The 23,078-nt window shown below is 38.9% G+C and overlaps 1 protein-coding gene across 1 annotated transcript; it reads right to left on the bottom strand.

Annotated features, from left to right (window-relative positions):
- Positions 1 to 21,800: 21,800 nt before the first annotated feature.
- Positions 21,801 to 22,236, bottom strand: LOC309796575 (thymosin beta-4-like). The gene has a single exon (XM_082609813.1). The coding sequence runs from the start codon at positions 22,045 to 22,047 to the stop codon at positions 21,913 to 21,915; it is 135 nt and encodes a 44-aa protein (XP_082465939.1). The 5' UTR covers positions 22,048 to 22,236; the 3' UTR covers positions 21,801 to 21,912.
- Between the last annotated feature and the right edge of the window lie 842 nt (positions 22,237 to 23,078).

Below are 23,078 nucleotides of genomic sequence, written 5' to 3'. Positions count from 1 at the left end.
ACAACTATGGAGCCTGTGAGCCGCAACTCAGGAGCCCACCTACTGCAACCAAATAAATAAATAAATGAATAAATATTAAAAAAAAAAAGAAAGGGAGACTAGCTAGAAAGCTATTTCAGTAACATGGGGGAAAGGTCATGAGAACTTGAACTGGGCCTTAGTGGTAGCCATGCTGTGGGGAAGAATGGATTTGGAAGACAGGTAGAGGGAGACTCAAAAGGACTTAGCAATGGACTTGAGGTAGGACAGTGTACTCATTTCCTATTACTGCTGTAACAAACTACCACTAATTTAGTGGCTTAAAACAACAGAAATTTATTCTATTATAGTTCTGGGGGCCAGAGATCCAAAAGGAGTCTTATGGGTCTAAATTCAAGGCTTAGGCAAGGCTGGTTCTTTCTGAAGTTTCCAAGGGAGAATCTGTTCCCTGCCTCTTTCAGCTTCTGGTGGCTGCCAGCATTCCTTGCCTTGTGGCTGTATCACTCCAATCTCTGCCTGCACAGTCACATGGCATTCTCCTCTTCTGTGTCAAATTTCCCTCAGCCTCTCCCTTTTAAGGACACTTGTGATTATATCAAACTCACCCGGATAATTTTCCCATCTCAAGATTGTTAATCATATCCACAAAGTCCCTTTGCCATACAAGACAACATTCACAGGTTCCAGGGATTAGGGTGTGAATATTGTGTGAGGAGCATTATTCACCTATCACAGGTAGTAAAAAGAAGGAAAGCAACTGTAACTCTGGGACCTCAAATCTGCATGACTCAAATCATGATAGAATTATTAACACAAGTAAGAATATCAACAAGCAGTGAAAACAGTTTGGAGGAGAGAGTTTAGTTTGGGCTATGTCATATATAATATGAGGGACTGATGGGACATCCATATGGAGATGCCCAGGAAAAAAAACTAGAAGCTTTGGAAAAGTATCTAGGCTGAAGATAAAGATTTGAGAGCATCTACAGAGATATGATAGAGGAAGAGTATAAAGCCTTTGAAGGTAGGGCTTAGACACTTATAGTTCTATCCTTGGTGTCTAGCATGGGGTTTGGCACATAGTAGATGCTCAACAAATGTTCATTGAATGAATGGATGAAAGTAAGCTCCCAGAGGAGAATGGCAGGGATGGGTAGAGAGTATGGATGAAGGAGTGAGCTTTGGCTGGAAGGAGAAAGCTTTCTTCTTTGAAACAAGAGGCAATAAAAGGGGGAAGAGGCAGCTATGCAAACTAATTTTGAAATGGACAGGATATATTGCAAGATCTCAGTGGACAATTTGTGGATTACAAAATGGAAGGTGAAGTCATCAGTAAGAAATATGACTGGGATTGGATTGAGGTTTGAGGAAAGTAAACCCTAAAATGTCAGGACTTGAAAGGACCTTGGAGAGTATCTACCCCATAGCCCTCATTTTACAGATAGAGCTTAGAGAAAGGAATGTATTTTCTTGGGTCACCAAGCCAAATAGAGTTTGGTTCAATTCATGCAATAAATATATATTGAGGGGACTTCCCTAGTGGTCCAGTGGGTAAGAATCTGTGCTCCCACTGCAGGGGACCTGGATTCAATCCCTGGTTTGGGAACTAGATCCCACATGCCATAACTACAAGTTTTCAGGCCGCAACTGAGAGTCTGCATGCCACAACTTAGAGCTTACATACCACAACTAATACCCGGCACAGCCAAAATAAATAAATAAATACATACATACATACATACTAAAAAAAATATATATATATATGTACTGAATGCTGACTCTATGCCAGGCAGAGCCTACGCCAGGTGTGGCAAGTACAGTGGAGAACAAGGCAGACTTAGGCCCTGGCCTCATGGAGCTTTTAGGGAGCCCGTGAGCCATGGCCGCTGAGCCTGCACATCCGGAGCCTGTGCTCCGCAACGGGAGAGGCCACAACAGTGAGAGGCCCGCGTACCGCAAAAAAAAAAAAAAAAAAAATTTAATATGTTCTTGAATATTTTCTATTCATTTTTCTTACCGTAATTGAATGATACAAACTAGTAATGAATGTTGTCCCATATAGACACCCACAAATCCCCTCCAGCTTACCCCCAGGTGCCATACAAATGTAATCACTTTCCATTTGTGTTGTGATGTAAAAGAGTTGGGAAACACTGACATAAAGTCACATTAAAATAAGAATAAGAAGAGAGAGAGTTGCTTAAACCACTTTATTAATCAGGACTCATTTAGTTGTAAGTGGTAGAAGTTCAACTCAAACTAGCCTGAGCCAAATAAGCAATGGGGGTGGGGGAGTACCTTTATTGACTCAAGAACCAAAAATGTATAAATGGCAGGGATGGAGCTGACCTCAGTGATGACTGGCTGAAGGGACACAAATACCGTTAGCTGGCTCTTGCTCACTGTCTCTAGATCTCCATTTCTCTACCTCTCATCGTTGCTTCTCTTGGAATGTTAACTTTTCTACCTCCTGCTGTCAGATTTTCTACACAAGGTAGGGAAGAAGGCTTTAAACAGATCTTGGCTTGTATCTTTACAGCTCACGTCCTATATTAGTATGAAAAATTCTGGGGAAGGATTCTGATTAGTCCACTTCAGGTCAGGTGGTCACCTCTTGACTAAGGGTAGAGGATCTGTTAGCAAAAGAATAGTCACTGAAGGAATCATGACTCAGATAGCCCTCGAATTTTTGTTTTACAAGACCTACAGTGTAGTTCAGTATGCCTCTGGTCTGGAAGAGACAGGATTGGAGGGTTTCTGGAAGGTAATTGTACCAGCTTACAGATTACCTTCCAGGGTTCCAATTGTTATAGAGCTGAGAGGGCACCAGTCCTACCTGGGTTAATTATTAGGTGAAGTCACCATAGGTTCTCTGGGGTTCATGGTTAGTTAAACTCCAGGAGAAGACTAAAAGGCACAGTAAAATCAAAACTGTGACATTCATTATACAGAGGGTACGACAAGAGTAATCTCTTCCTCCAGATGTAAAGCGCCCCTTTTTCTTTTCAGAAGTGGCTGGTGGGATTTTCCAAGGAGACTCTGTAGTTGACATGTTTACACATTAAAATGAATAACAAAGACCTGGGGAGAAACTTTATTCCCACAGCAAAGTTGTTATAACAATAACCCAGTATCAGCATATGGCCATGCCTGCACTCAAGAGGACACCCCACACCACTATAAAACAAGGGCAAGAGCACGCTTCTCATCCGGTTATCTTTGCCAGTGAGCCTCAAAATCATCAGCAACCAATCAGCAATGGCCAAACTTTGCTACCTCTGGCCAGGTGAGCTAAACAAAGCATTCAATCAATCTCCCTGCACACAAACTTTCAATCAGCCCCTGGGGCTGCTGCTTTATCTACTGGTAAGCACTGGACCAGCAAAGTTGGAGGCCTCCAAAAGTAGTAGAAAACTTGGCACCAGTCCTCATGGAATTGGCATTCCACTTGAGAGAGACAGATGTGATATTAAGAAAAATTTTAGGAATCACTATGTTGTGCACCTAGAACTAACATAGTGTCATAGGTCAATTATACTTTAATTTAAAAAAATCTCTGTGATGCAAGAGGCAATGGCCATGACACTGAGGACCCAAAAATGAAGAGGAAATGCTGTAGGTAGTGTAAATGAATAACTATACTAGTGTAAATGAATAACTAATCACTAGAACTTTCCTGCACATATCTTTATGATAACATTTATTACATTGTGTTGAAATTGTCTAAAAAATTTTGTAATTACAAGTATGAAAAAAACAGCCTTCATCTACACAGGCAATACTACTAACCTACCAGGAACACAAGTACCACCACTGCCCTATTGCCTCATCCTCCAACCCCTGAACTTGGCTGCTTTGCCTTGTGTGTATCTGGAAGATTGTGCTGCATATATGGGTCAAATTTAACAAGAAAATCGGTGGGAGTTCCTTCCCAGGAAAACTCAGCAATTTCTTTGGAGGCTGAGGTACCGGGAGAATCCTGACATCAGGAGTTACAGAATGTCTGACATTCATTCATTCCTTTACTTAGTAATTCATTCACAAATGTTTATGAACACCCATTAATTGCTAAGCCATGCGCTAGGCATTGGACAAGACAGACGTGGTGGTCTCTGCCCTTATGGAGCTCACATCCTGGTGAGGAAGACAAATAAACTGTCTTTTCTCCAGGAGATGGAGAGAGCCCACATGACAAATGACCTTGTCAGTGCTGACCAGAAAGTTCCAGGCTGGGTGATGAAGATTACATTTCCAGTGAATGTCAACACTGCAATTATGTTAGGCATTAAATCTAGGTTTGGTATCATAGGCCTTAGCACAAGTGACGCTATTTTGGGCCTGGAGCTTTTCTTTTTAACAAGGTAGTGGAGAGCCTTGCAAACCAGGAAATCAGAACTTGGACTTTATCCTAATGGCAGTAGGAGTGGGAGTGAGTTTTTCTAAAAACAAATGGCTCCTTCCTCTACACCGTGTGCCACAGCCATACATCTGACAGGCTTGTATCTTGTGGCTAAGAACCATACATTTACACTTACGTTTTATGACACAGTAACTTGCAAGACAGGGAAAGAGCCTCGGTTGTGCGCCTCTGTGGTAGAGACTTCTCACGCTCATTGATGTCTGATTCTCCTCTCCTTCCAAGCACATAGGAGATTACACTTCTCCATCCATCATGAGCTTGGTCAGGGCCATATGACAAGTTTGGCCAGTGGCTTACGGGCTGAAGTGGCATGTATCACTTCTGGAACAGAGTATTTAATTGCTTGTGCAAGATCCTCAAACTCTCTTTCTTCCAATGTTACATCAACTAAGGTTAAAACAACCAGATGTTTAAGAGGGTACAATTATCGGATGGCAAAGTCCCCATCAGTCAGGAGGGAATAGTTACCACATAGAGGTACAGTTGCGCTCGGAAGTCCCTCAGGCCTACATTGGATATGAGAGACAAATACATCTTTGTTGCATTAAGGCACTAACATTGGGAGTTATTTGTTACCATGTCATAACCTAGAATATCCTAAACTAATGTCCCTACAGACTTGGAGGGACAGGAGGAGGCAGGTGGCCAGCTTTAACCAAATTGTCCATTCTTCTCCTTTGCCTAAGAAGCAGCTGACTCCCTCCCTCCCTCCCTTCATCCTTTTTTCTGATGGATTTTCTATTACACAGAGACACTCTCCCTCCATTTCCCATCTATACCCACTATACAAAATTCCTCGTGTTAAAACGAATTGTTCTAAAACTCAATATTTTAAGATGCTTCTTTGAAATATCCTGTGCTTATATCAAATAATGAATGAAAACTTGCTGGACAGTGAGCACTAATTTTCAAATTTAAAAACCAATAGAGAGCCCCTTCAAGTACCACCCTCTTTCTTATTCATATTCTTCCTATTCAGTAAACACCTCAGCTTGGGCTTCTTAGCCAGCCAAAACACAAGACCAAAAAATGTAAAGTTAAACAGTTGACTCCACTGTACTAAGGGCAATTAACCAGAACAATTGCATTTCTGGCATGTACTGGTAGAATGGAAATAGCATCATTGGAATAACATATTGCCACAGAGGTGCCTGTTTTTTATAAACAAATGTGTTGGCAAGACCTATTCAGCAACAGGCAGCTTTTACAAAAGGCAGCGTTGCAGGTTATCAACGTTTGTTCCATTTAAACTATCCAAGGTTGGGAACATGAACAATGGAGGAAAGAGTCAGTTGGACTCTGCCTGTTATGAAGGAAAGTTAGCAAGGTGCCTAGAATGAATTGTGAGGCCTAGGAATTTTTTGAAAATATTGGTGCATAAAAGTTGAGAAGGTTGTTATTTACAAAAAACAAGCACAGAGCTCGGAAACTGGAAAGGTGAATCCATCTTTAGTTCAAACTGCTCCTTCCTGGGGAGAGGTTGGGGAGAACCCTTGAACGGGCCCTTCAGTTCCAGACATGCAAAGCAAGTAATGATACTTTGTTTGTTTTGTTTTGTTTTTTGGCTGCGTTGGGTCTGCGTTGTTGCGCGCGGGCTGTCTCTAGTTGAGGCGAGCGGGAGCCACTCTTCATTGCGGTGCGTGGGCTTCTCGCTGCACTGGCAGGCGGATTCTTAACCGCTGCGCCACCAGGGAAGCCCAGATGCTTTGTTCTTGAAGGAAACTATGAAGCAACCTGAATGAAGATGTTTTTAGACTGATGAACTGAGTTCTGTTTGGTAATGTAAAGTGTTGCAAAAATCGTTGGGTGTAGTTGAACTAGAGTTACCTTATGTTTCTGCAGGGTTTTGTTTTTTTGCCCTGGGGAACTGTCCTTTGCCTTATAACTACTGCTTATTCTTGTGGAAATATATCTTCACATACAGGAGATGAGAAGTTGAGCCTGAAAGAACAGACAGGAATGGCTCTCACCTTGCAGAAGAGAGAGAAAATAAAATGGGATGGAATTAAATGCTAGCTTCCGAATTCTGGTCATTGAGGGCTAGATTATTTGGACAACCCTCCTACTGAAAACAACTGAAAACCCTGGATAAGAATATAAAAATCACCATCTTAAAAGCATAAAAGACCCAACAAGACAGTGTGGAACTACCAGACCAAAAGTAAAGGGAAAATATTCACCAGAGAGGTGAATAAGAACAAAAGGAACTTTTTCCCTGGGGTTTTTTGACAATTACAAAAACTTCAAATTTTCACATTGGAAACTCACAGAACAAGTGGCAGCAGGACAGAAGTCAAAGCCCAGAGCCCTCACAAACAGGAGACTCTCCCCACAATAAGCTTGGACCCCAAAATGCTACACCCTCAGGGAAATGGTGAACCAGAATTGGGACAGTCCTTACATAGGATACAGCCCAAATCTGACTCTCTGGGTCATTCTGAGAACTTCAATCCTTGAACTAGACTTAAGGCAGTCCCATATTGCTCGTACCCCCAAGTGCCTAACAGAAACAAATCCATATCCTCTTCGGAGGAAGACACCGTTACTCTTTTTTTTTTTAATTGAAGTATAGTTGATTTACAAATGTTGTATTAGTTTCTGGTGTACAGTAAAGTGACTCAGTTATATATATATATACATATATATGTATATATTCTTTTTCATATTCCTTTCCATTATGGTTTATTACAGTATATTGAATATAGTTCCCTGTGCTATACAGTAGGACCTTGCTGTTTATTTTATATTTAGTTGTTTGTATCTGCCAATCCCAAATGCCTAATTTACTCCTCCTCCACTGTCTTTCTCCTATAAAAAACCCATAAGTTTTTTATATCTGTGAGTCTGTTTCTGTTTTGTAAATAAGTTCACCTGTGTCATATTTTAGATTCCACATACAGGTGATATCATATGGTATTTGTCTTTCTCTTTCGGACTTACTTCACTTAATATGATAATCTCTAGGTCTATCCATGTCACTGAAAATGGCATTATTTCATTATTTTTTATGGCTGAGTAGTATTCCATTATATATATATGTGTGTGTGTGTGTGTATACATATATATATATATATATATATATATATATATATATATATATATATATATATAGACCACATCTTTATCCATTCATCTGTCGATGGACATTTAGGTTGCTTCCATGCCTTGGCTATTGTGAACAGTTCTGCAATGAACATTGGGGTGCATGTATCTTTTCAAATTAGAGTTTTCTTTGGATATTATGACCAAAGTAATGTTAATACAATATTATTACCAAATATTAAGTCCACATTTACATTTCCCCAATTATTCCAATAATGTCCTTTACAATTTTTTTAAAAATCCATGAACCACCCCAGGACCATCGTACATTTAGTTGTCCTGTCTGTGATGTGTGAAGAAGTATCTTTCTTTATATGTATTCTGCTTGGGAATTATCGGGTTTCTTTAATCTGTTTATTGCTGTCCTTCATAGGTTCTGGAAAATTCTCAGTCATTACTTTCCTGTATATTGTCTTTGTCTTTCTCTCCTCTCTCTCTGGAACTCTTATGAAATACAGTAAATCCTCATTATTTGTGGATTCCATACTTGAAAATTCACCTACTTGCTAAAATTTATTTGTAACCGCAAAATCAATACTTTGTAGTGTTTTGTGGGCATTCCTGGACATGCGCAGAGTGGCAAAAAATTTGAGTCACTTGATGAGCATGTTCCCAGCTGAGATCAAACAAGGTGATGCTCTGCCTTCTTGTTTCAGCTCTCCTGCTATAAACGGTGTCCTTTTTTCAGCCTATTTAGTATCATGTTTTTTGCACTTTGTTTAAAATGCAATGTTGATTTTGTTGGTTATTTCTACTGTTTTTTTCTCTTGGAGTCTAGTTTCCTTGTGTGCTTGGTCATCTTGGACTGTGTGTTGCTCATTGCATTTAATTTTTTTTGTAAGAATAATTTGAGATCAAGAGTAAAGGTGTTTTCTGTTGGTAGGAATATAAGTTGATGCAGCCACTATGGAAAACAGTATGGAGTTTCCTTAAAAAACTACAAATAGGGCTTCCCTGGTGGCGCAGTGGTTGAGAATCTGCCTGCCAATGCAGGGGACACAGGTTCGAGCCCTGGTCTGGGAAGATCCCACATGCCGCAGAGCAACTAGGCCCGTGAGCCACAACTACTGAGCCTGCGCGTCTGGAGCCTGTGCTCCGCAACAAGAGAGGCCGTGATAGTGAGAGACCCGTGCACTGCGATGAAGAGTGGTCCCCACTTGCCACAACTAGGGGAAGCCCTCGCACAGAAACGAAGACCCAACACAGCAAAAATAAATAAATTAATTAATAAACTCCTACCCCCAACATCTAAAAAAAAAACAAACTACAAACAGAACTACCATATGACCCAGCAATCTCACTACTGGGCATATACCCTGAGAAAACCATAATTCAAAAAGAGTCATGTACCAAAATGTTCATTGCAGCTCTATTTACAATAGCCAGGAAATGGAAGCAACCTAAGTGTCCATCAACAGATGAATGGATAAAGAAGAGTGGCACATATATACAATGGAATATTACTCAGCCATAAAAAGAAACAAATTTGAGTTATTTGTAGTGAGGTGGATGGACCTAGAGTCTGTCATACAGAGTGAAGTAAGTCAGAATGAGAAAGACAAATACCATATGCTAACACATATATATGGAATCTGAGGGGAAAAAAACTTCATGAAGAACCTAGGGGTAAGACGGGAATAAAGACACAGACCTACTAGAGAATGGACTTGAAGATATGGGGAGGGGGAAGGGTAATCTGTGGCAAAGTGAGAGAGTGGCATGGACATATATACACTACCAAACGTAAAATAGATAGCTAGTGGGAAGCAGCCGCATAGCACAGGGAGATCAGCTCAGTGCTTTGTGACCACCTAGAGGGGTGGAATAGGGATGGTGGGAGGGAGGGAGACGCAAGACGGAAGAGATATGGGAACATATGTATATGTATAACTGATTCACTTTGTTATAAAGCATAAACTAACACACCATTGTAAAGCAATTATACTCCAATAAAGATGCAAACAAACAAAAAAGAAGGACACTACATAACGATCAAGGGATCGATCCAAGAAGATATAACAATTGTAAATATTTATGCACCCAACATAGGAGCACCTCAATACATAAGGCAAATACTAACAGCCATAAAAGGGGAAATTGACAGTAACACAATCATAGTAGGGGACTGTACACCCCACTTTCACCAATGGACAGATCATCCAAAATAAAAATAAATAAGGAAACACAAGCTTTAAATGATACATTAAACAAGATGGACTTAATTGATATTTATAGGACATTCCATCCAAAAACAACAGAATACTCATTTTTCTCAAGTGCTCATGGAACATTCTCCAGGATAGATCATATCTTGGGTCACAAATCAAGCCTCGGTAAATTTAAGAAAATTGAAATCATATCATGTACCTTTTCCGACCACAACGCTATGAGACTAGGTATCAATTACAGGAAAATATCTGTAAAAAATACAAACACATGGAGGCTAAACAATACACTACTTAATAACAAAATGATCACTGAGGAAATCAAAAAATACCTAGAAACAAATGACAACAGAGACATGACGACCCAAAACCTATGGGATGCAGCAAAAGCAGTTCTAAGAGGGAAGTTTATAGCAATACAGTCCTACCTTAAGAAACAGGAAACATCTCAAATAAACAACCTAACCTTGCACCTAAAGCAATTAGAGAAAGAAGAACAAAAAATCCCCAAAGTTAGCAGAAGGAAAGAAATCATAAAGATTAGATCAGAAATAAATGGAAAAGAAATGAAGGAAATGATAGCAAAGATCAATAAAACTAAAAGCTGGTTCTTTGAGAAGATAAAAAGAAAATTGATAAGCTATTAGCCACACTCATCAAGAAAAAAAGGGAGAAGACTCAAATCAATAGAATTAGAAATGAAAAAGGAGAAGTAACAACTGACATTGCAGAATTACAAAGGATCATGAGAGATTACTACAAGCAACTCTATGCCAATAAAATGGACAACCTGGAAGAAATGGACAAATTCTTACAAATGCACAACCTTCCGAGACTGAACCAGGAAGAAATAGAATATATAAACAGACCAATCACAAGCACTGAAACTGAAACTGGGATTAAAAATCTTTCAACAAACAAAAGCCCAGGACCAGATGGCTTCACAGGCAAATTCTATCAAACATTTAGAGAAGAGCTAACACCTATCCTTCTCAAACTCTTCCAAAATATAGCACAAAATATAGCACACTCCCAAACTCATTCTACGAGGCCACCATCACCTTGATACCAAAACCAGGCAAGGATGTCACAAAGAAAGAAAACTACAGGCCAATATCACTGATGAACATAGATGCAAAAATCCTCAACAAAATACTAGCCAGCAGAATCCAACAGCACATTAAAAGGATCATACACCATGATCAAGTGGGGTTTATTCCAGGAATGCGAGGGTTCTTCAATATATGCAAATCAATCAACGTGATACACCATATTAACAAATTGAAGGAGAAAAACCATATGATCATCTCAATAGATGCAGAGGAAGCTGTCGACAAAATTCAACACCCATTTATGATAAAAACCCTGAAGAAAGTAGGCATACAGGGAACTTTCCTCAACATAATAAAGGCCATATATGACAAACCCACAGCCAACGTCACCCTCAATGGTGAAAAACTGAAACCATTTCCACTAAGATCAGGAACACGACAAGGCTGCCCACTCTCACCAATCTTATTCAACTTAGTTTTGGAAGTTTTAGCCACAGCAATCAGAGAAGAAAAAGAAATAAAAGGAATCCAAATTGGAAAAGAAGAAATAAAGATGTCACTGTTTGCAGATGACATGATACTATACATAGAGAATCCTAAAGATGCTACCAGAAAACTACTAGAGCTTATCAATGAATTTGGTAAAGTAGCAGGATACAAAATTAATTCACAGAAATCTCTTGCATTCCTATACACTAATGATGAAAAATCTGAAAGTGAAATTAAGAAAACACTCCCATTTACCAATGCCACAAAAAGAATAAAATATATAGGAATAAAGCTACCTAAGGAGACAGAAGACCTGTATGCAGAAAATTATAAGACACTGATGAAAGAAATTAAACATAATACAAATAGATGGAGAGATATACCATGTTCTTGGATTGGAAGAATCAACATTGTGAAAATGACTCTACTACCCAAAGCAATCTACAGATTCAATGCAATCCCTATCAAACTGCCACTGGCATTTTTCACAGAACTAGAGCAAAAAATTTCACAATTTGTATGGAAACACAAAAGACCCTGAATAGCCAAAGCAATCTTGAGAAAGAAAAATGGAGCTGGAGGAATCAGGCTCCCTGACTTCAGACTATATTAGAAAGCTACAGTAATCAAGACACTGGAACAAAAACGGAAATATAGATCAATGGAACAGGATAGAAAGCCCAGAGATAAACCCACACACATATGGTTACCTTATCTTTGATAAAGGAGGCAAGAAGGCAAGAATATACAGTGGAGAAAAGATAGCATCTTCAATAAGCGGTGCTGGGAAAACTGAACAGCTACATGTAAAAGTATGAAATTAGAACACTCCCTAACACCATACACAAAAATAAACTCAAAATGGATTAAAGACCTAAATGTAAGGCCAGACACTATCAAACTCTTAGAGGAAAGCATAGGCAGAATGCTCTATGACATAAATCACAACAAGACCCTTTTTGACCCACCTCCTAGAGAAATGGAAATAAAAACAAAAATAAACAAATGGGACCTAATGAAACTTCAAAGCTTTTGCACAGCAAAGGAAACCATAAACAAGACCAAAAGACAACCCTCAGAATGGGAGAAAATATTTGCAAATGAAGCAACTGACAAAGGATTAATCTCCAAAATTTACAAGCAGCTCATGCAGCTCAATAACAAAAAAACAAACAAACCAATCCAAAAATGGGCAGAAGACCTAAATAGACACTTCTCCAAAGAAGATATACAGATTGCCAACAAACACATGAAAGAATGCTCAACATCATTAATCATTAGAGAAATGCAAATCAAAACTACAATGAGATATCATCTCACACAGGTCAGAATGGCCATCATCAAAAAATCTAGAAACAATAAATGCTGGAGAGGGTGTGGAGAAAAGGGTACACTCTTGCACTGTTGGTGGGAATGTAAATCGATACAGCCACTATGGAGAACAGTATGGAGGTTCCTTAAAAAACTACAAATAGAACTACCATATGACCCAGCAATCCCACTACTGGACATATACCCTGAGCAAACCATAATTCAAAAAGAGTCATATACCAATATGTTCATTGCAGCTCTATTTACAATAGCTAGGACATGGAAGCAACCTAGGTGTCCATCAACAGATGAATGGATAAAGAAGATGTGGCACATATATACAATGGAATATTACTCAGCCATAAAATGAAACGAAATTGAGTTATTTGTAGTGAGGTGGATGGACCTAGAGTCTGTCATACAGAGTGAAGTAAGTCGGAAAGAAAAAAACAAATACCGTATGCTAACACATATACATGGAATCTAAGAAAAAATAAAGTCATGAAGAACATAGGGGTAAGACGGGAATAAGGACACAGACCTACTAGAGAATGGACTTGAAGATATGGGGAGGGGGAAGGGTAATCTGTGACAAAGTGAGAGAGTGGCATGGACATATATACACTACCAAACGTAAAATAGATAGCTAGTGGGAAGCAGCCGCATAGCACAGGGAGATCAGTTCGGTGCTTTGTGACCACCTAGAGGGGTGGGATAGGGAGGGTGTGAGGGAGGGAGACGCAAGAGGGAAGAGTTATGGGGATATATGTATATGTATAACTGATTCACTTTGTTATAAAGCAGAAACTAACACACCATTATTTTAAAGCAATTATACTCCAATAAAGATGTTAAAAAAGTTAAAGGAAAAAACTATACAAAGAAGAACAATAAAATAAAGCAAAATTTGATATTGAGTGAAAAAGGAAACAATGAGAAAGTAATGACAGTGTTTATTTTTTACATGTACTTTTTGGTAATTCCATGTTGAAATTTTGAGATGAAATAAAGACATTTCTAGACAAGCAAAACCTAAGAGAGCTTGCTTGCAAGAGACTCACACTAAAGGAAATTCTAAAAGACATACCTCAGTCAGAAGGAAAATTATTCCAGATATAAAACCTGAGATTTAGAAAGAAATGATGATGAAAAAATGTGTATATATATATATATATATATATATATATATATATATATATATATATGAGTACATAGGTAAGTGTAAGTGAATATTGACTATATAAAATGATATTAATAATTCTTATGGAGATTTGTGAAAATTAAATAATAATATTTAGTAACAGGATACATTTATCCCAATAAGAAAAAAACAGGCTAATTTCACTAACAGAACCCAATATGCCATAGTTGGATATAGTCATGAGGTATAGTGAATATCAAATATGAGTAATGGAATTGTTTAGCATAGCAACTTGTTTAATGTATTATAAAAGGAAGAGCTAAAAGGAGAAAGTTTAAAATACAAGGTTTTTAGGATTAATATTATGTGAAGTAAAATTCATTTTAAGCATGAGTCTCTAGAAAAGGCAAATCGTTTTTTTTAAGATTTTTGAAACATTTTATTTTGACATAATTTCAGACATAAGAAAGTTGCAAGAATGCTAAAAAATAATTCCCATGTACCTTTCACCCAGATTCCTCAAATGTAGATGTATTACCACATCTCTCGCTCTTTCTCTCTCTTTATTTACACACACACACACAAAGATAACTAGAAAATGTCCATACGCTTAGGAATTTGAAAATAGACTTCCAAACAACTCAAAGGTTAAAAAAGGAAGAAAGAAATCATACATTATATTAAAATAAGAAAATATATTGAACTGAATGATAACAAAAATTCTAAGTATCAAATCTTGTGGGATTGTCCCACCAACAAAATTAAACAGATATTGATAATTTGCCTTATTTGTTTTACATCTTTATTAAAGTTTAAAGTTTTCTTTGTAAGAAATAAAATATTACACATATATCCCTTTACCTCCTTTCCTTCCCAGAGGTAACTACTACCCTGAAATTGGTGTGTATATTTCCCATGTATGACTTGCACTTACTACCAATAAATGCACTCATAAACAATAAATAACTTTGTAATATCATTTTTTTAACTTGTGGTAAATATTGCTTACAGCAAACCTTTTTAGCCTTAAGTATTAGAATGAATCACATTAAACTGCCAATATTTGATCATCCTTTTCCTATAAAAAAGACAATTTTATATAGCCTAGCCTAATATATATATGTATATATATACAAGGCTGAAAATCAATGAATTAAAACAAAAACCAAAGTGCAGAAGAAAGAGAACAAGAAAAAAACATAGAGACTAGTGACATAGAAACTATACATAAAATAGAAAAAATCAACAAATCCAAATTTTTTTGAGATTAATAAAATTGGCAAAATTTTGGTGAGATTATTCAAGGAAAAAAGGAAGAAGACATAAATAAGGAAGACAAGATCAGAAATGAAAAGTAGATTTCATGCATATGTTGAAAACACTTTTAAAAGGGACTTCCCTGGTGGCGCAGTGGTTAAGAATCCACCTGCCAAGGCAGGGGACACAGGTTTGATCCCTGGTCCAGGAAGATCCCACATGCTCTGAAGCAACTAAGCCTGCGAGCCACAACTACTGAACCCACGTGCCACAACTACTGAAGCCCGTGCACCTAGAGACTGCTCTGCAACAAGAGAAGCCACCACAATGAGAAGCCCACACACTGCAACGAAGAGTAGTCCCTGCTCACCACAACTAGAGAAAGCCTGCGTGCAGCAATGAAGATCCAACTCAGCCAAAAATAAATAAATTAATTAATTTTTAAAATAACACTTAAAAAAAATAAGATAAAAATTACTGAAACTGACTTGAGAAGAAATAGAAAATTTGAACAGATCTATAACAAGTAAAGAAATGGTATCAGTAATCAAAAACCTTCCAGGGACTTCCCTAGCAGTCCAGTGGTTAAGACTCTGTGCTTCCAATGCAGGGGGTGCGTGTTCGATACCTGATCAGGGAACTAAGATCCCACATGCTGCAGCATGGCCTAAAAAACAAACAAACAAAAACAAGGGAAAAAAAAACCCAAAAAACCTTCCAGTAAAGAAAAGCCCAGGACCAGATGTTAATACTGGTGAATCTTACCAAACGTTTAAAAAATAATTAACACCAACCCTTCTCAAACTCTCCCCAAAAAATAGAATTAGAGAGAATACTTTCTAATTCTTGAGGCTAGCATTACCCTGACACCAAAGCCAGACAAAGCCATCACAAGAAAGGAAATTTACAGACCAATATCCTTTATGAATATAAATGTAAAAATCCTCAAGAAAATACTATCAGACCAGATTCTGCAGTGTATCAGAAGGATTATAAACCATGACCAGGTGAGATTTATCCCACAAGTGCAAGGGTAGTTCAACATAAGAAAATCAATCAATGTAGTAATACGCCACATTAGTAGAATGAAGGAAAAAGTCTACACAATCATCTCAACTGATGCAGAAAAAAATTTACAAAATTTAACACTCTTTCAGGATAAAACACTCAGAAAACTAGGGATATAAAGGAAATTTCTCAACCTGATAAAGGGCATTTATAAAAAATTCACAGCTGACATCATACACAGTGGTAAAAGACTGAAAGCTTTCCTCCTAAGTTCAGGAACAAGACAAAGATATCTCTTCTCCACTGCTATTCAACATAGTACTGGAAGTTCTAGTCAGGTCAATTTGGCAAGAAAAAGAAAAGGCATCCAGGACCTCCCTGGTGGTGCAGTGGTTAAGAATCCACCCACCAATGCAGGGGACACGGGTTCGAGCCCTGGTCCAGGAAGATCCCACATGCCACAGAGCACCTAAGCCTGTGCGCCACAACTACTGGGCCTGCACTCTAGAGCCTGCGAGCTGCAACTACTGAGCCTGCGTGCTGCAGCTACTGAAGCCCACGTGCCTAGAGCCAGTGCTCCGCAACAAGAGAAGCTACTGCAATGAGAAGCCTGCACACTGCAACGAAGAGCAGCCCCCACTCACTGCAACTAGAGAAAGCCCACACGTGGCAACGAAGACTCAACGCAGCCAAAAATAAATTAATTAAATAAATCTATTTTTTAGAAAAAGCTACAGTTTAAAAAAAAAGAAAGAAAAAGAAAAGTCATCCAAATTGGAAAGGAAGAAGAAAAATTTATTCACAGATGACATGATCCTGTATACAGAAAATTACAAAGACTACAGAAAAATCTACTTAGGCTAATAAATAAATGCAGCAAATTTGCAGAATACAAGATCAACATCCAAAAATCAATTGTATTTCTATGCATTAGCAATGAACAATCCAAAAAGAAAATTAAGAAAACATTTGCATTTACCATAGCATCCAAAAGAATGAAATCCTTAAGAATAAATTAAAGCAAAGAGGTCCAAGACTTGTGTTCTGAAAACTGCAAAACATTGCTGAATAAAATTAAAGACCTAACTAAATGGAAAGACACCCCATATTCATGGATTGGAAGGCAATATTGTTTAAGATGGCAATACTATCCAAAGTGATCTGCAGATTCAAAGCAATCCCTATCAAAATTTCAATGGCCTTTCTTGCAGAAATGGAAAAGCCAAACCTCAAGTTCATATGGAACTGCAAAGGACCCTGAATAGCTGAAACAATCTTGAAAAGAACAAAGTTGGAGGACTCACACTTCCTGGTTTCAATACTATGAAGTTACAGTAATCAAAAACAGTGTAGGGCTTCCCTGGTGGCGCAGCGGTTGAGAGTCCACCTGCCGATGCAGGGGACGCGGGTTCATGGCCCAGTCTGGGAAGATCCCACATGCCGCGGAGCGGCTGGGCCCGTGAGCCATGGCCGCTGAGCCTGCGCGTCAAGAGCCTGTGCTCTGCAACGGGAGAGGCCACAACGGTGAGAGGCCCGCGTACCACACACACACACAAAAAAACAGTGTAGCATTGGCTTAAGGACAGACATACAGACCAATGGGACAGAACTGAGAGTACGGAAATAAACCCACATATCTCTGGCCAATTGATTTTCAACAAGGGTACCAAAACAATTCAATGGGGAAAGAATAATCTCTTCATCAATTGGTGCTGAGACAACTGGATAGACATATGCAAAAGAATGAAGTTGGACCCCTAACTCACACCATATATAAAAATCAACTCAAAATATATCAATGACAAATATAAGAGCTAAAAATCTTAAAATTCTGGGCTTCCCTGGTGGCACAGTGGTTGAGAGTCCGCCTGCCAATGCAGGGGACAGGGGTTCGTGCCCCAGTCCTGGAAGATCCCACATGCTGCAGAGCAGCTAGGCCCGTGAGCCATGGTCACTGAGCCTGCGCTTCTGGAGCCTGTGCTCCACAACGGGAGAAGCCACAACAGTGAGAGGCCCGTGTACCACAAAAAAAAAAAAAACAACTTAAAATTCTTAGAAGGAAACATAGGAGTAAATCATGTTCATTAGCAATGTTTTCTTAGATATGACACCAAAAGCCCAAGAAACAAAAGAAAAAAATAGATAATTTAGACTTCATTAAAATTAAAAACTTTGGGCCTCCCTGGTGGCGCAGTGGTTGAGAGTCCGCCTGCCGATGCAGGGGACGTGGGTTCGTGCCCCGGTCTGGGAGGATCCCACATGCCGCGGAGCGGCTGGGCCCGTGAGCCATGGCCGCTGAGCCTGCGAGTCCAGAGCCTGTGCTCCACAACGGGAGAGGCCACAGCAGTGAGAGGCCCGTGTAACGCAAAATAAATAAATAAATAAATAAATAAAATTTAAAACTTTATGCTTGAAAGAATACCAGCAAAAAAGTGAAAAGAAACCCTAAAGAATGAGAGATAAATATTTGCAAATCATATATCTGATAATGGTATGGTATTCAGAATATATAAAGAACTCTTAAAACTCAACTGCAATAACAACAACAAAAATTAAAAAATGGACAAAGAACTTGAATAGACATTTATCCTAATAAGATATACAAATGACCAAGTAGCATATGAACAGATGCTCAACATCTTTAGTCATCAGGGAAATGAAAATCAAAACCACAATGAGACACCACTTCACACCACCTAGGATGGCTATTAAAAAAATAAAACACAGGGCTTCCCTGGTGGTGCAGTGGTTGAGAGTCCGCCTGCCAATGCAGGGGACATGGGTTTGTGCCCCGGTCCAGGAGGATCCCGCATGCTGCGGAGTGGCTGGGCCTGTGAGCCATGGCTGCTGAGCCTGCGAGTCCAGAGCCTGTGCTCCACAATGGGAGAGGCCACAGCAGTGAGAGGCCTGCGTACCGCAAAAAAAATAAATAAATAAAATTAATTAATTAATTAAAAAAAATAGAACACAGGGGGCTTCCCTGGTGGCGCAATGGTTGAGAGTCCGCCTGCCGATGCAGGGGACACAGGTTCGTGCCCCGGTCTGGGAAGATCCTACATGCCGCGGAGCGGCTAGGCCCGTGAGCCATGGCTGCTGAGCCTGCGCGTCCAGAGCCTGTGCTCCGCAACGGGAGAGGCCACAACAGTGAGAGGCCCACGTACCGCAAAAATAAATAAATAAATAAATAATATAAAAATAAAATAAAACACAGAACGTAACAAGTGTCGGTGAGGATGTGGACAAATAGGATCCCTCATACATTGCAGATGACCATACAAAATAGTGTAGCTGCTGTGAAAACCAGTTTGGTCGTTCCTGTGTCAGTTAAACATAGAGATAGCATATGACCCATCAACTCCCCTCCTAGGCATATGCCCAAGAGAAGTGAAAACATTCACACAAAAACTTGTAACAAACCTTCATAGTAGCATTCTTCATAATAGCCAAAAAGTAGAAACAACTCAAATGTACATTGACTGATAACTGGATAAACACAATGTGGTATATCCACATAATGGAATATTATTCAACCATATAAGGGAATGAAGTACTGATACATGCCGCAACATGGGCGAATCATGAAAACATTACGCTGAGTGAAAGAAGCCAGACACAAAAGGTCATATATGATTCCATTTATATGAAATGTCTAGAATAGGCAAATCCATAAAGATAGGAACCAGACTAGTGTTTGCCAGTGTGGCTTATGGGAGAGAGGAATGGGAAATGACTAATTAATGGGTACAAGGTTTCTTTCTGAGGTGATGAAAATATTCTGGAATTAGACAATAGTAATGGTTGCACAACACTATGGATATATTAAAAACTACTGAAATGGTATACTTTAAAATAATTAAAGTGATGAATTTTATCTCAATTTTTAAAAAATTCCTAGGGCCATTAACTCTGATTATGCTAGACTTAACTACTGATCCAATATGGTGTCTGGCACCTATTATATGCTCAATAAACATTTACTGAATGAATGCTCAAATGAGTAAATGAATAAACAGAAATACCCATCAAGCATACTAGATTGTAATCTCCTTCAGGACAGACATTTTTGTCTGTTCTGTGTATTTTATTCATTGCAGTATTTCCCAATGCCTGTAATAGTGCATAGCATGTGGTCAGTATGCAATAAATACTTCCTGAAGGAATGGATAAAAGAGTTTTGCTGATTTCTTATAGGGGCTATTGCCTGAGTGGGATCACAATAGTCTAGGGTCTGATCCTCACTTCTAGAGGTCTAAAAACTTGGTTCAGTCAGGGTACCAAGACTTGCTCAGTCTCTACAGAACTACTGCACACTAATCAAACTGGCAGGAAGTTCTTTTTTGTGGTAGGGTGCTGGTGAAAAGAGTAACTTGAACAAATTATTATTTTCTTAAAACAAAAAGAAAACTGCCATCTTCTTCCCTGTAGAGGAGATTCAGAAAATTCTGTTGGATCACATTCATTCAGGGAGAATGTCTTGAAGAGTGCCTCTCTCTCAAAGGAGAGGAGTGGAGCTAGCTAATACTCTAAATAAAGGGATAACAGATCTTTCATGTCCTCACAACATCTGCCTCTCAGGCACGCAGAGCTGCGAAAAAGGCCATAGAGCGTAGAGCCTTCTGGGATGGAAGGGAATGAGAAGGGAACTGCTCACTTTCAGATTCTAAGTTCGGGAAACCTGTCAAGTTAGACCCAGCCACAGAGGCCCTTACCAAAACAGTGCCCTGTTTCTCCACCCCCAAGTCAACACAATTATCAGTCTTCTCAATTTTTATCAATCTAAGAGATAAAAACGATCTCAATGTTGTATTAATTTGTATCCCTTTGATTACTAGTGAGGCTGAGTATTTTTATGTGTCCATTGACCATTTGGGTTTTTTTCTAAATGAATTACTCTTTCATATATGTTGTGGAAATAAAACCACAGCCTTGGAAATTTTGAAGTATGGCTTTTGTCATGGATCAGCATGGAAGAAGAAATGAGAGGGATTGAGTGAAACCAACCAGAATTCAGCAACTATCACACTCTCGGATCTTAGCACATCACTTCTACATTTCTTTTCAAATGAGTACAAAGATCTATCCCCATATCTTTTCATGTATTCTTTTGGGATCCACAGGAGGCCATTGTGCTCACAAGTAAACATATTTCAAAAGGTAAATGTACATTTGAAAAGCAGTTCAAGTATACATTTTGAAAACAAGGGCAGTCAAAATAAAGATGGCAAAATATTCATCTGAACAGAGATTCAGATATATGTTATTTGAGAAAAGAGTCAGTCTTGGTCCAGAAAAACAAAGGAGATTAAAAAAATAAAGTATTAGAGGATTTTTAGTTGTATTTCTAACATTTATAATACTTGACAAAGTTATTTGATTATGGAGAGACTAATCAGGTAATCAACATCCATTGGCCATTTTTTAATTCTGGTGTTGGGCTTTTTCTTACTGGATTTAAAAGAGCTCTTTATATACTAAGTAAAATTTCTCTTTATCATAAATGTTGCAAATATTTTCCACAGATCATTGTTTTTATTTTAGTTTTCATGTGCTATTAGGAAGCTATATATTTTTTTCAGGTTTTAAAACTTTTTATTTGTATATTTAAAAAAATTGTGCATTCCAATAATTAAAATCATTTGAACAACAACAAAAAAAAATGGCACTCCGATTAAACTGCATTTTACAGCTCACAGGACACCGTGGACCGGCTTGCTTTTTACTCTAGATTTCACTGTCATCCCACTCAGCTTCCTCCTTCACCAACAAGCAAGTTCTTTTCCTTCTTTGCCAGCCAGACAGGCGGATAGGAGAGGCAGGCACAGCCTTCATTGTCAGTCGTTGTCCATTCTTTGATGTGAAAAGAGGCAGCACAGTCATTTAAACTTGATCCAACCTCTTTGAATCTTACAAAGTGAAACAGCTAAAATAATTAAAATAAGAAGGCAATGCTTATGGAATGTACAGTACATATTGGCGGCACACGCCTCATTACGACTCGCCTGCTTGTTTCTCCTGTTCAATCGTTTCTTTTGAAGGCAGTGGATTTTTCGCTTGCGTTTCTGTTTTCTTCAATTTCGACTTACCGAATTTCTCTATCTCAGCCATATCAGGTTTGTCAGACATGGCTGCTGAGGAAGCGGAGCGAGTTGCCAGCGAGCGAAGTCTGGCCTGCGAGGTGGTTGCCGCCGAGTAGGAAGCTATACGTTTTTTGTTGTTTCTGAGTTTAGGATAATATCAATACTTTAAAATATCTTCCACCTCAAGATTAACAAAACGTTTACCTATATTTTCTTCTAATATTTTTGTTTTGGGGCTTCCCTGGTGGCGCAGTGGTTGAGAGTCCACCTGCCGATTCAGGGGACATGGGTTTGCGTCCCGGTCTGGGAAGATCCCACATGCCACGGAGCGGCTGGGCCCGTGAACCATGGCCACTGAGCCTGCGTGTCCGGAGCCTGTGCTCCACAACGGGAGAGGCCATAACAGTGAGAGGCCCACGTACCAAAAAAAAAAATTAGTAATATTTTTGTTTTAATATTTAAATCTTTGATCCATCTGGAATTTATTTGGTATAAGGAATGAGGTAGGGATCAGTTTCCCCCTGCCCCCCCAAGGCTAACTAATTGTTCCAGCATCATTTCCTGAAAAGTCCATCCTTTCTATACTGGTTTGAAATGCTACTTGCATCATGTAATTAATTTCCACAGAGACTTGGGTCTGTTTCTGAACTCTTTATTCTAATTTATGAATTTTAAGTGGAGTTCTATTTTTCCAGTTACCATTTTATTTCTGCTCACCGCTCTGAATATTCCTTTCCTGATATCATGGTATCTCTAAGACCAAGTCAGAAAAAAACTTGCTAAGCATGAAATGAGAATCGAAAGAAGTACATGGCTCAGGAATATTTCATTTCATTTCATCCAAGCTATATGTACCATCCTTGCCCAATAAGAGAAAACACCTCTCTAGTGATCAGTGGTATACAAAGCCCTTTTGTGATCTAGCTCTTGTCCCTTTCCAACATCACCTTTGGCCACTTCTCATCCTCTCCTCCCATCACCATTTGCATATAAGTTCCCAAAACGTCTTGTCATTTCACATCTTCTTGTCTTGCACTTGCTATTCATTCTGCCTGGGAGCTCTTCTCTTCCTTGTCC

The sequence above is a fragment of the Mesoplodon mirus genome (genome assembly GCF_964341445.2).
Source record: "Mesoplodon mirus genome assembly, chromosome: X".
In the NCBI taxonomy this organism is placed as follows: domain Eukaryota; kingdom Metazoa; phylum Chordata; class Mammalia; order Artiodactyla; family Ziphiidae; genus Mesoplodon; species Mesoplodon mirus.
This window is presented reverse-complemented; position numbering and strand designations above follow the sequence as displayed.